The 14,987-nt window shown below is 45.6% G+C and overlaps 1 protein-coding gene across 1 annotated transcript in view; it reads right to left on the bottom strand.

The window, feature by feature from the left end:
- Positions 1-14,987, bottom strand: part of ppp1r13l (protein phosphatase 1, regulatory subunit 13 like) — a 44,070-nt gene that overhangs the window by 8,600 nt on the left and 20,483 nt on the right. Inside the window, exons 4-7 of the mRNA XM_056283323.1 lie at positions 10,167-10,737; positions 4,680-4,772; positions 3,232-3,320; positions 460-775 (exon numbers count right to left, since the gene is read on the bottom strand). Of these exons, the coding sequence (XP_056139298.1) occupies positions 460-775; positions 3,232-3,320; positions 4,680-4,772; positions 10,167-10,737 (1,069 nt within the window). The remainder of the gene's footprint in view (positions 1-459; positions 776-3,231; positions 3,321-4,679; positions 4,773-10,166; positions 10,738-14,987) is intronic.

Below are 14,987 nucleotides of genomic sequence, written 5' to 3'. Positions count from 1 at the left end.
CTGTTCTGGGGGGAGGGGGAACTGGGGATCCTCCCACACGCTACGTCCCCCTGGCGAAACTCCTCACTGTCGGGTGAAAAGAAGCGGCTGGCGACTCCACATGTATCGGAGGAGGCATTTGGTAATCTGCAGCCCTCCCCAACCCGACTCGGCAGAGGGGGTGGAGCAGCGACCAGGATGGTTCAGAGAGTGGGGTGATTGGCCAAGTACAATTGGGGAGAAAAAGGGAGGGGGAGGGGATAAAAACATAGCAAACAGATACAAAATAGGGCAGGTCAGTGATGCTGACAAGCAGTAGATTTAAAGACAGTTCTAGAAAATACTTAAACCGTTCAATGGTGGGGGGTGCTTCCAATAATAGGAGGAGGAATAAGAGGAGGGCTGTTCCATGGGGAGGCACAGTCAGGCTGGTGAAGTGTAACGGAGAATGTGCAGATGTGTGGCAGGTTTTTCATTTACCTTCGCCGTAGAAAGGTGGCTGCTTCAGCTCAGGCGGCGGGGGCTGTGGGTAGAACTCTCTGGGCAAGGGCACCGACGGATGGTGCGTGGGAGCGGTGGCCCAGTGGGGGTTCTGGAGACGCATTATGACGGAGAGAGGGATGGGCTTGCGCTGACGGGTGTTTGCTGAGACCGGCGGGATGGAAATGCGCGAGATGATGGGCTGGGAGTGGTAGGGGGATTGGTTCGGGGAGACCATGTCCGGAGGCACCGAGATTCGTGCGTTGCGTGGCAGAGATGCATGATGGGCTGGCTGCAGAGTGTGAGACACTCTATCCTGGAAAGAAGGGGAGAAACAAAATAGTATAAGGGACGACCTTGGTAAAGGAAGAAAAGAGGGACTCTTTATGCTTAAGTCAGGCCCAAGCACCATGTAAACAAAAGAAAAGATACAACTATGTGGATGGTAGGATGTGAAAAATGGGAGGATGAGAAAAACGGGAGGATGAGAAAAATGACAGGTTTACCTTCTTTGACTAAAATTGCAATTAGTGATGGGGGACATTTGGTTGGGTGGTGTGGTGGTGCAGTGGTTAGCACGGTTGCCTTACAGCAAGAAGGTCCTGGGTTCGAGCCCCAAGGTAGTCCAAACTCAGGGTTTTCTAAACACCGCATCTCAGTTGCTTTCAAACCCCAGAACACGCTGTGCCAGAAGTTGGTCCACCTCAAGGATCGCCCCCCCTTCGCAAACAGAGCAATATAGTGTACGCTGTGAAGTGCCAGGAGGATTGCCGTGACTTGTACATTGGGGAAACCAAACAGCTGCTGGCTAAGAGGATGGCACAACACAGGAGAGCTGACACGTCAGGCCAGGACTCCACAGTCTACACCATCTACAGACCAGGGGCCACTCCTTCAAGGATGAGGGTGTGCACATCCTTGATAGGGAGGAACGCTGGTTTGAACGGGGAGTCAAAGAGGCCATCTATGTGAAGAGGGAACGACCATCCCTGAACCGAGAAGGGGACATCTGTCGCCATCTTACAATGCTGTGATTGCAACTATTCCCAAATCCTCTGTGAATAGTACACATGGCCATTGTAACTCTAGTTATCTACTTATGAAAAAGACATGCATGTTAGGGTTAATACCCCTGTCTGTCCCTGACCAAGGCAATAGGAAAGAAGATCTGGAGTTGGTTCGCGGGCACTGCAGCTGCCCAACTGCTCCTATACAATAGGCAGTGTTGGGAGGGTTACTTTTAAAATGTATTCCGCTACAGATTACACAATACATGTCATGAAATGTAATTTGGAACGTATCCTGTTAGATTACTCAATGTGAGCAACGTATTCTAAATACTTATGATTACTTTAAAATTTTCTTACATTTTGTGTAACAGTATATGTAGCATTCACACAATACTACTTACTTGAGTAGACTATTCTGTTTCTTCTATTGTGTCAACTGGCTGAATGCATTTGAGTCACCTTAAATACATATTAACAAAGGCTAGAAGAGTATGTAAACACAAAAGATCTATGATTTTTTTATCCGGTAAAAAAAAAAAAGAGAGAACATTTCCATGTCCTTTTCTTTATTTCCATAGCTGTGAGAATGAAAAACCTCAGCAAAGATGAAAATATAGCATGCTGTTTTACTGAATTTACTGTTGAACTAACATTTAGGGATCACTTTCATTGCATTTTGTGTCGCAATCCTCTTAAAATAAGAATGGCACCAAAGAAAAAAAATGTAAGTAATCCACTAATTTCAAGAATGTAACTGTATTCTGAATATCATACATTTAAATTGTAACTGTATTTGAATACAGTTACTCATATTTTGTATTCTAAATCCGTAACACTGTTACATGTATTCCGTTACTCCCCAACACTGACAACAGGATGGGTTAAATGTGGAGAACAAATTCATTATGAGCATGCAATGACAAAATAAAGTGGCTTTCATTCTTTCGTTAATGCCCACAGCAATTGGCATATGAAACCGATCGTTGGTTTCGGGTGTTATGCCACAGTATTGCTTGTAAGGGTGGGGATACCTGCGGTCAGTTGAGACTGAAGAGGTCACTCAGATGAGTGATGAAACGTATCTGTGATTTTCTTAGCTGGATTATTGAGCATGCATCAAGACAAAAGATACAGCTATGGTACAGAATTGCTGGGCGAGGTAACTGCCGTAGTTTATGTGCCAACCTGACATTAAAAGCCGGCTTTTTTTCCCGTTTATGTAGCGTTCATAAAACAAAAGTTAATCACCGTCAAGCAGAGGAAGAGTGTTCGTTAACCAAGGCAGCAGTGATTTATTGTACCTGTAATGCTGTGAATGGCGCTAAGCTACATTAACTACACTGAATAGAGCGGGACGGAGATATTCCAGACCGGGATGCTGCGTTGCATCTAGAAAACCTGTAAAAATGTGACTTTCGGATGGGAGTTTAATAATCAGCTAACGCATGCCTCATTAGCCTGAATAAGGAACTTCAGCCTCAACTGAGGCCAGATGAGATTTTCATCTTGTCAGATGAACAACATGTCCGCAAAATAAATAGCTGGTTGAATGACGGGAGTCTTCTCTAAATATTCTTGGTTGTTACGGACCCCCCCCCCCCCCGTCTGTTGGCTGTTTCCTTTTTCTTTTCAGTGTGAAACGCAGCAGGAGACAGCAGAGAACATGATGACAGTAGATCGCTTATAAATAACAGAATGAGCTTTCCGTCAAGTTTAAAGTCATATGTAATAAATGAGAATCTATAACTTGATAGCAAAGCACCTTTTTAGGACTTGGGGTTGGAGGAGGACCGTCAAGGTTGGATTCTCTCCAGCTGCTGTTTGGCACGGATGGTCTCAGCCATTCTTTATCTGAATCAGGAAGGTACAGAGTTAAAAAGCAGAACACACACACACACACACACACACACACACACACACACACACACACACACACACACACACACACACACACACACGATCAGCAGAAAGCCAAGGTCATGGCGGTAAGTTCCCCTTTCCGTGCTCCAACCTGTTGATCTTGGATCGGTGTTTCAAAAAGACACAGAACACAATGTGAAAGCTGAATCAACAGTGGCCGCTTAAAGGAACAGTCCAGAATTTTTTCTGGACTGTCTAAGTCCATCTCTATTTTGTACCCTCTGCAGTACATAGGTAGGTTACATTTTCACAGTCATCCATCCTTTTCTTCCAACAGATTCAGATTCAGCTTGCAATCTAGATGCAATTAATTTGGGACAAATCCACAGTTGTCGTTTCCTGCGAAAAAAAACCAAAAAAACAAATACACTGCATGGCTCAGCTAATGCTAACATGACGCTACAGCAATCTATCATAATGAATTTGAGTGGCCATTTTAAAAAATTTACAGTAATTTTTCTTGCTAAACTCCCTGTTAGTGTTTGCTTTGCTTAGCCATGGCAGAGTGACTCCAGCTGGTAATCACTTTCAGGCTGTATTGAAGGAAATAACATGGAAGGACATGACGTAGGCCTAACCAACTGTACAAAAACAACAGTAAATTTTCAAACCATGCTAATTAGCTATGATAGACTGCTAGCGAGATGTTAGCATTTTTTTGTGGACCCCCCCCCCCCCAGTTGTACTTGCTCCATCCCCTCTGCCGATCCGGGGAAGGCTGCAGACTACCGCATGCCTCCTCCGATACATGTGGAGTCGCCAGCCACTTCTTTTCAACTGACAGTGAGGAGTTTCGCCAGGGGGACGTAGCGTGTGGGAGGATCACGCTATTCCCCCTCCCCCCCTGAACAGGCCCCCTGACAAGAGGAGGCACTAGTGCAGCGACCTGAACACATACCCACATCCGGCTTCCCACCCGCAGACATGGCCAATTGTGTCTGTAGGGATGCCCGACCAAGCCGGAGGTAACACGGGGATTTGAACCGGCAATCCCCGTGTTGGTAGGCAATGGAATAGAGCGCCACGCTTCCTGGACGACCCGGAATGCTTTTTTTTTTTTGCAGTAAATGAGATTTGTGGATTTGTCTCCCATTAATTGCACTGAATTCTAGATGGCAAACTGGAGCTGTAAGCCCAGTATGAAGAAAAGGATGGATGACTCTGAAAATGAAACCTACCTATGTTCTACATGAGCGGCAAGCCTAAAGAGATAGACTTAAAAAAAAAAATCCACACTATTGCTTTAAGCCTCAACACGTCCTGAATGTAAACAAGCTGAGGATCACTCACTGTCATAGCTGTGGTGAGGCTTCCTCTCATAGGATGCGTCCAGGTCCGACTCATTCCACTTACTGGGGCTCTTTTGCCGCTGCATGGCTTCTTCTAAGAGAGAAAGAGCGAGCGAGCAAGAAAGGGGAGGGAGGGAGAGAATGAGCAGTAAATACAGTGACTGTGAGAAAGAATGGAAAATAACAAAGAGTAGCACAAATTAAATAAAATAACACCATTAAAGCTTGATGCTTTAAATGACCCCCGCCCCCTTTAAGGCACAACTTTGTGGAGTGTGCAAGCTAAGCGTGAACAAACCCGGCCTAGCTGCTGTATAACACCTGTTCCCCATACATCTATCAGAGTTGAGCTTTGTCCATATCTTTTATATTTGCAAAGTCAGGTATGCGGCTAAGATAGTAAATCAGTTACACCCTGATTACTGCTCATTGACCACCGCCTTTGTCATAATATAAGGTTACACGCTCCTCTCGAGACAAGTTTAAGTTGAAAATAAGTGGAACCGTCTCACTATTTTGGCCAAAGTTTTCACTTTTTTTTTTTAAAGGAAAGTACAATTGTAACACTCAATATTAGATTAAAGCTGCTATGAGGAGTTTTCCAGATTACTTATCAGTCTCAATTTGTGATGTCTCTACATGACCAACAAAATAAAATGAGACGTTCGGGAAGAGGAGTCGATATTGTTATATAACGATACAAAACGCGTCACGGTTGTTAGCGTGGTCGCCTCACAGCAAGAAGGTCCTGGGTTCGAGCCCCGGGGTAGTCCAACCTTAGTGGGTCGTCCTCTGTGTGGAGTTTACATGTTTTCCCCATGTCTGTGTGGGTTTCCTCCGGGGGCTCCGGTTTCCTCTCACAGTCCAAAGACATGTAGGTCAGGTGAATCGGCCGTACTAAATTGTCCCTAGATGTGTGTCTGTCTGTCTGTCTGTCTGTCTGTCTGTCTCGGCCCTGTGATGGCCTGGCGGCCTGTCCAGGGTGTCTCCCCGCCTGCAGCCCAATGGCTGCTGGGACAGGCTCCAGCAGCCCTGGGAGCAGGATAAGCGGTTCAGATAATGGATGGATTCAAAATACTTTTCTCCGGGTGCGATTCTCCACAAAATGATTCATAGCACACAGATGGGATACACAGCCCCAATTAGAGAAACATTCTAGCACATCCTTGACTGGGAGGAACGCTGGTTTTAACGGGGAATCAAAGGGGCCGTCATCTATGTTAAGAGGGAACCATTCCCAAATCCTCTGTGAAACAGCCCAGACCCAAATCCTCTGTGAATAGTAAACATGGCCTTTGAAACGCTAGTTAACGGTCACGGTAAATTCGTTGGTTCCGGTCGTTATACCACCGTATTTTTTATAAGGGCGGGGGTACCTGCAGTCAGCTGAGACTGAAGAGGTCACTTAGATGAGGGATGAAACGTTTCTCCCAATAAACGTTGTGTCCAGATAAACTGGTTAAGCTTTCTGGGATTTCCTTACCTCTGTAACCAGTTACTTTCTTGCCCGGTGCGGGATTCGATCCGGAGTGTACCGCACCACAAGGCGACGTCACTAACCGCTCGGCTAAAGGGTCAGACCTGTTAGCTAGTGGCTAACGTGTCTTGTTAGTAGTTTACAGTCGTCACCCTCTCCCGGAAGCGTGCCCTCGCGCTTTGTTATTCCCGCGCTCCGAAGAGACTTCTGAGGATCTGCACACTTCCGGATCCCACCAATGTAACCGAGGGTTATTTTCTTGCCCGGTGCGGGATTCGATCCGTGGTGTACCGCACCACAAGGCGACGTCACTAACCGCTCGGCTAAAGGGTCGGACCCATTAGCTAGGGGGCTAACGTGTCTTATTAGTAGTTTACACCTCGATTATTGAGCTCGCAAACAGCTATTTTTCCGAAACACGACATTCCTCGCTTTTCACACAAAAACAAACACACCGTGAACGCGGATCTTTGCGACAGAGGCAAGCCGTTCTTCCGAGAAACACTACCGCTTCTTCTTCTTCTTCTTTTTAGACTATCAGTGTAGACTCGCTCGCCCTTGGCTAATGGGTCGGACCCTTTAGTCCAGTGTTTCTCAACCGGGGGTCCGCGGCCCCCTAGTGGTCCGTGGTGTAATTGCAAGGGGTCCGTGAAAATAAAATATCTTTAAAAAAATGATCCTATGACATTTATAGAAATAGGATTATTTTACTCAAATGTGACTGAGACCTTTATCTACCTAAACTATAAAGGGTAACATGACTTTTTTCTCTAATTACATCTGTTTCACAAGCGTAATTTATTGTATTCTAATAAGAGATCTCGCTCCCGTTTGCATTGTTAAAAGTTACTGCATAAAAATGCTGTTGTTACATATATCTGAAAGTTACTGAATACATATTCTGTTTTGTTACATATATCTGAAAGTTACTGAATACATATTCTGTTTTGTTACATATATCTGAAAGTTACTGAATACATATTCTGTTTTGTTACATATATCTGAAAGTTACTGAATACATATTCTGTTTTGTTACATATATCTGAAAGTTACTGAATACATATTCTGTTTTGTTACATATATCTGAAAGTTACTGAATACATACTCTGTTATGTTACATATATCTGAAAGTTACTGCATAAGAATTCTGTTTTGTTAACTATATCTAAGTTACAACTGAAAGCTCTTATTTTTGCCCCAAAGAGTGAATACATGCTATAATGCAATTTAAAATGCAGTTTCTACTGTTTCTATCAAATTGCAACCCCGCCCTCCACCAAGATCAGGTGGAGGGGTCCTCAGGGTAGATCAAAAATACGCAGGAGGTCCAGGACCCCAAAAAGGTTGAGAACCACTGCTTTAGTCGACTGGTTAACGTAGTTCGCGTTCCGGCGGCGGCGGTTCCCGGCTGCCCCCTGAATTCGCTACATTGGTGTCAGAGGCGGAATGGTGGGCGTCCGGGTAGCGTAGCGGGTTAACGTAGTTCGCGTTCCGGCGGCGGCGGTTCCCGGCTGCCCCCTGAATTCGCTACATTGGTGTCAGAGGCGGAATGGTGGGCGTCCGGGTAGCGTAGCGGTGTAGTCCGTTACCTACCTACCAACACGGGGATCGCCGGTTCGAATCCGCGCGTTAACTCCGGGTTGGTCTAGCCCGCCTACAGACACAACTGGCCATGTCTGCATATTGGAAGCCTGATGTATGTATGTGTGCTGGTCGCTATAGTGGCGCCTCCTCTGGTCGGTTAGCATCAGCGGTTAACATTACATTTTGTCGATACAACCATATTAATGTCCATCTTTTGATAATTTTGCACAGGAATAACACATTTACCCCTTTTAAAACAGCAAATGCTCCGCAAGAAAAAAGAAGAGGTGAGCCGCTCAACACGGAAAACCATCCACTTCCTGTTTCCTCTCGCGCTTCTTCCGTGGGCGCAAATCTCAAATTGTGGGTCGCCCAAAAGGGCACAGTGCCACCTAGTGGGAACCTCCCATCACAGCGCCAGTGGAAGGCAGTCAGGAAATGGGAGAGAGAGAGAGAGAGAGAGAGAGAGAGAGAGAGAGAGAGAGAGAGAGAGAGAGAGGTATGACATGCAACAAAGGTCGCCGCCCGGAATCGAACTGGCGACGATTGCGGCCATGTGGCGATGTGGTATAGAGGCGTTCCCTTATTTACATACGCCAAATGTGCGTGCGACGATTGTGAGGCAAAAAGGGGCCAAGAATCTTGCGTTTGTAAACATTACTACGTTCATTTCGAAGAGGTCGTCATATACAACGAAGTGAAACGCCTCACGGCTGTTGCGCTGTCAGCTGCACAAACCGTAAAGATGGTAAAAAACAGGCATCTGCATTTTTACCGCGTGCCGAAAGGGACAACTCCAATCGACAAGCGAAGAAGACAGGCGCGGATTCATGCGATCCATCGGGAGGACCGGAAGACGTGGTCGGAAGAGCAAATAGCCAACGTGAAGATTTGCAGAGAACAGTTAACATCTGGTGTCAGGGGCGGATCTACAGGGTGGCAACAGGGGTGGCAGCTGCCACCTCTGGGACACAGTCTTGCCACCCCTGTTGCCACCCCGTTTATAAATCAGATAATATGTTTTTAAAGTATATGTTATGTACATGCATGGTGAAGGTCAATGAGACCCGCACCAAACTCATCTCAAACAGAAGTCGCCGATTTAGAATCCCCCCTCCCCCCTCACAGGCGCGGATCTACAGGGTGGCAAGGGGTGGCAGCTGCCACCTCTGGGACACAGTCTTGCCACCCCTTTGCCCCCCCCCAGGAAAAAATCTCTAGACCCACCACTGGTCTGGTGTGTATCCGTTTCTTACAAAAATCAGTATTGTGACTGAACATACGTAAATAACAGCTCTAAATGTGAGACTGTCCTGGCAGAGCAACTGCCGAACCAAAGTCTGAGTTGTTGATGCCTTGCCTTCCTTAAATTGGACAGTGATGCCACCATCTTTCTTGTGTCATGATGTTTGAGGTCGTAATTTGACTCCAGCCTCGATCGCATAACGGTACAAACAATTCAACTTTTGTTGACTACAAACAATTCAACTGTACAAACAAACTACGAGGGGGTTACCTTTGATTTGATGATGCAAAACTTGTTTTCCTTCGATAGCGGATGGTAAAAGCAGTCTTGGACGTGTCCACCAACAAAGTAATCGTATGCTTCTAACAACTTGTATGCCTTCATTGATTCTTTGGTAAATATTGTAGCGAACTCGGGGGACAACGCAACCACAGGAACTGCCGCGGCCGGGAAGCGAACCCGTAACGCCCGCACCGCAGGAGACATCGCTAACCGCTAGACTAAAGGGCCAGAGCGGCCAGCGAGTCTTCTTATCCATGCACGTTACAATATTTGGTGTATCTATGAGGTGTTCAGTCACATCCCTCCAGCCGATGTCTGGCAGCTTCATGTTATCACTTGTCCACTGAGCTTCAGCAAGCATAAACGGACCGGGAAGTTTTTCTCCAGTGCTTCAACTCGTAATGCTTTCTGTCTTCCTTGCTTAGACCTTCAGCATATTCTTGAGATTTCAGTTTTCTCAAATTTCTAACTTTCCTTCATTTAATTTCAAGTTTTACACGCTCTCACGCGCGAGTTTCACAGGTACGCACGTTGTTTCTCGGCCATGTTTTGCCTCACGTTCTGCGCGCGCATCTTGTTTACAACGCAGCTTTAACGTCCCGCGATAAGGGGTTTATGCACTCTAGCCATTCGGCTTCGGCGGTGCCCCAACACTACCGCTTTTGACCACACGGACGCGCAGTCAGCAAAAACCCAAAACTCCTCGCAGCAGGTTTAAATTGCTAAAAAAAATTTGATATTTATCATGAATACTTTTCTGCAGTATAACTTCTGTTCATTTGAAAAATGAATTATGCCTTTGATCCAGTTTACAAACTCCCATCAACAGAATGTCGACACAACCCGCTGGGTAATGTTAGTGCCTCCATCTGCACCACTGGTCAACCAAAGTCACTTACCAGTTTGCTTGAAGCCACCAAAGTTTCGTGGTAGAGTACTGGATATCTGCTGGTTGAAGGGGCTAGGGGAGGGGCTTCTTCTGTCTGGCCGCGGCGACCTGCGGCCCATCTGGTTTGCGTCATAAGGGGACAGGTTGGCGGTGGGGTGGAAGACAGTGGGTGGCGAGGACTCGTTGAAGGAAGAAGCTGTGGAACTCAGGGAAAGGTTTGACTCCCTGTAACTGGGGGAGCCTGGCAGGCCCTGGCTGTAGTGCAAGGGGGAACTGTGCCGTTGCATGCGGGGCGAGTGACAGGGGCTCGGCTGCCTGTAGGGGAAATTGTTCGAGGGGAGCAGCGGGGAATGTGCTTTCCTGCGGAGCTGGGGAGAATTGTGGGGGCTAGGGCTAAGGATGGGAGAGGAACATATATTTTTATTGCAGGAGGTTGTGGAGTCCAGGGGAAATGTGCTCGGGGAAAAGGGCATGAGAGTGGCTTTGCCATTGCTACTGCCACCTGAATCTGGGCTGGTGACGGAGGCAGAGATGGACAATTTGTCTGATTGCAGCGGTTGTCTGGCGATCTCGAAGCTGGTCTGCAAGGAGATAGACACAGATTGGATAAGATGCGGTTAATTTAGCTCAAACAGATTTTATTAGTCTACTCTAAAATAAGTCGACATAAAAACAAAAACATCTTTATTTTTGTGTTTAAAATCCTCAAATCGAATCTTCTTTGATAAAATGTTTAACATTTAGAACTTTTTGTTTGGGGTTAAAGGCCCATTTCAGTGAAAAACACAATTTCCCAGCTATCTGGCATTTGTGGCATATATAAGTATGACTAAAAATCTAAATTTGGGGTTTTAAAATTTAAGATGATGTCTTACAGTCACAGTCTCTGCCAAACAGAGGCAGACTGATGTCCTCAAAATGGGTCAAATTCTTGGTGTTTTTACTTCACAAAGTTTTATATAACTCATTTCTACCCACACATCAAGGGTGTGACTAGATGTGATTAAATCGTTTGTTCATAAAATCTAAGGTGGCAACACCGGCAAAACCAGTGATTCTCAGCTACATATGATGAAACCTTGAGTCCCAGAGGGGAAAGTGTATGAGGGGTGGTTGTAAAATTAATTGAGAACTAACAGTGATCAATTAAATATGTTAAGTTTTTAAATTTTAAGGGCACTGAATACAATGTAACTTTTAATATAAACATGTTACTCATCAATTAAATATATCTAATTTTAAAGCAAAGCATCATTGCATTGGAATTAAATACAAATAAAATGTAAATTATCATGAGCTCTTTTTTTGCACTTTGCAGTTCCATTCGCCACCATTTTCACCAGGAACATCGGAGGTGGGTTCAAACTCTTCTACCATGGTGCAAATGGGAGGAGAAATGGGGTAGGGGTAATTCTTACGAAAAAGTATGTCAAGAGTGTGTTGAAGGTTTAGAGTTCAGACTGAGTGATGAGTATGAAGCTGGAAAACGAAGGTGTATTGATGAATGTTATCAGCGCATAACCCCCCGCAAGTTGGTTCTGAGACGGAAGAGAAAGAAGAATTCTGTTGGATGAAGTGGTGGAGAGTGTAGCCAAGGAGGAGAGAGTGGTGACTGGGGTGGACAGCGATGGGCATGTTGGTGAAGGGAACAGAGACGATGAGGAGGCGATGGGTAGGTATGGTGTCAAGGAGAGGAATGTGGAAGGACAGATGGTGGTGGATTTTGTGAAAAGGATGGAAATGGCTGTGGTGAATACATATTTCAAGAAGAGGGAGGAACACAGGGTGACGTACAAGAGTGGAGGAAAGTGCACACAGGTGGACTATCTCTTATGTAGGAGGCGCCATCTAAAAGGGATTGGAGACTGCAAGGTGGTGACAGGGGAGAACGTAGCTAGGCAGCATCGGATGGTGGTCTGTAGGAAGACTTTGGAGACCAACAACGGGGAGAGAGTGAAGGCAGAGCCAAGGATCAAATGGTGGAAGCTGAAGAAGGAAGACTGTTGTGTGGAGTTGAGGGAGGAGGTAAGACAGGCACTGGGTGGTAGTGAAGAGTTGCCGGATGGCTGGGCAACCACTGCAGAAATAGTGAGGGAGATAGCTAGGAAGGTACTTCGTGTGTCATCTGGACAGGGGAAGGAAGACAAGGAGACTTGGTGGTGGAATGAGGAAGTACAGCAAAGTATGCAGTGGTAGACGTTGGCAAAGAAGAAGTGGGATAGTCAGAGAGATGAAGAAAGTAGACAGGAGTACAAGGAGATGCAGTGTAAAGTGAAGAGAGAGCTGGCAAAGGCAAAGGAAAAGGCGTATGGTCAGCTGTATGAGAAGCTAGACACTAAGGAAGGAGAAAAGGACTTGTACCAATTGCCTAGACAGAGGGAACGAGCTGGGAAGGATGTGCAGCAGATAAGGGCGATCAAGGATAGAGATGGAAATGTGCTGACAAGCGAAGAGAGTGTGTTGAGAAGGTGGAAGGAATACTTTGAGGGGCTGATGAATGAAGAAAATGAGAGTGAGAGAAGGTAGGATGATGTAGGGATAGTGAATCAGGAAGTGCGGTGGATTAGCAAGGAAGAAGTGAGGGCAGCTATGAAGAGGATGAAGAGTGGAAAGGCAGTTGGTCCTGATGACATACCTGTGGAGGCATGGAGGTGTTTAGGAGAGATGGCAGTGGAGTTTTTAACTAGATTGTTTAACACAATCCTGGAAAGTGAGAGGCTGCCTGAGGAGTGGAGAAGAAGCATACTGGTACCGATTTTCAAGAACAAGGGCGATGTGCAGAACTGTAACAACTACAGAGGTATAAAGTTGATCAGCCACAGCATGAAGATATGAGAAAGAGTAATAGAAGCTAGGCTAAGAGGAGAGGTGACAATTAGCGAGCAGCAGTATGGTTTCATGCCACAAAAGAGCACCACAGATGCGATGTTTGCTTTGAGAATGTTGATGGAGAAGTATAGAGAAGGCCAGAGGGAGTTACATTGTGTCTCTTTGGATTTAGAGAAAGCATATGACAGGGTGCCAAGAGAGGAGGTGTGGTATTGTATGAGGCAGTCAGGAGTGGCAGAGAAGTATGTAGGAGTGGTGCAGGATATGTATGAGGGAGGTGTGACAATGGTGAGGTGTGCGGATGGAATGACAGATGGGTTCAAGGTGGAGGTGGGATTACATCAAGGATCAGCTCTGATCCCTTTCTTTTTTGCAATAGTGATGGACAGGTTGACAGATGAGATCAGGCAGGAGTCTCCATGGACTATGATGTTGGTGGATGACATTGTGATCTGTAGCGAGAGTAGGGTGCAGGCTGAGGAGAGCCTGGAGAGGTGGAGGTATGTACTGGAGAGAAGAGGAATGAAAGTCAGAAGGAGCAAGACGGAATACATATGTGTGAATGAGAGGGAGGACAGCGGAATTGTGAGGATGCAAGGAGTAGAGGTGATGAAGTCCCATGAGTTTAAATACTTGGGGTCAGCTGTTCAAAGTAATGGGGTGTGAAGAAGAGAGTGCAGGCAGGGTGGAGTGGGTGGAGAAAAGTATTAGGAGTGACTTGTGACGGAAGGGTACCAGCAAGCGTTAAAGGGAATTTAATTGAATACATAAATGAAAGGGAGGGGAGTCCTAGGGCAGTGTTTCCCAACCCAGTCCTCAAGGACCCCCTATCCTGCAGATTTTCTGTGCAACCCTGAATAGGTGCCTGTTTGTAGTTATTCAACCAATCAGCAATGAATTATGTCAGATGTTGCACACCTTGCATAATTAAGTGCTGTGAGATGATTGGTTGAGTAAGTACAAGCAGGGCTACCTATGCAGGGTTACAATGAAAATCTGCAGGATAGGGGTTCCTTGAGGACTGGGTTGGGAAATGCTGTCCTAGGGGTTCTCTGTAAGTTCGAGTTCTTCTATCAAGTCAGAGAGTTCGATAGCATTCTTCTTCTCCACCTCAGTGATGAGAAATAATGACACAGTTCCCTATGAAATATGCAGAAGTTTGGCTGTGTTTTCAGGAATCCGTTCTTATATAAAAAGAGATTTCTAAGACTAATAATTGTGCTAATTGCCAAATCACGTGTTCCATCTTTCTCAAGCATACCAAAAATCACATCCTTTTTTTTTTTTTATTCAGAGAAATTGTCAAATTTAGGAAACAACCAGTAAAGTAGAGCTCCCCAAAAGGCACCAGCAAACTGACATTCATAAAACACATGTTCTGTTCAATGTGTTCATTGCAAAATGAGCAGTTGTTACAGCCTAAACCAAGTCGACGTCTTAAAAATTCTCCAGAAGGAGTCCATTGAGAATCCCGTTGATTCGATTGATTCCACTGAGAATTTTAAAGTGCACTTCCTTTACTTTTGGTGCAGTTGGAAACTTAAGGAATATTGTTCTCAATTTTTCAGCTTCATCTTTGGAAAAAAAATTTTTAAATTGAGTTTCTATTTGAGGATTGTGAACTAGTCTAGTCGGACTAGAAATCCAAACTGAAATTGCCCGTAGTTCTTCCTTGTCACCAACTATGTTACCGACACGTCAAATAACGGCGCTGGTGCTGGCAGAAGAACAGATTTTGCAACTACGTCCCAGAGACACAGTGAACATCGGCAACAACTGCAGACGTTTTTCCCCCAATTCGGACAGATAGAGACAAGGTTGAAAATCGGCAAAGTGGTCCTTCATGAGGCATTTGGTTTTCGATTAGAGAGCTGCCTCTTCCTGTCAGTCGTACACCATGCCCGTCAGTGAGATCCGGGCTCAATTTCTTTCACCCGTGTTTCAAGTACGAGTGAACAAGGAGTGGGAATTGCCGTCTTTCACATTGGCGGGTACAAATGCA

Source organism: Lampris incognitus, chromosome 7 (assembly GCF_029633865.1).
Source record: "Lampris incognitus isolate fLamInc1 chromosome 7, fLamInc1.hap2, whole genome shotgun sequence".
Classification (NCBI taxonomy): Eukaryota; Metazoa; Chordata; class Actinopteri; order Lampriformes; family Lampridae; genus Lampris; species Lampris incognitus.
This window is presented reverse-complemented; position numbering and strand designations above follow the sequence as displayed.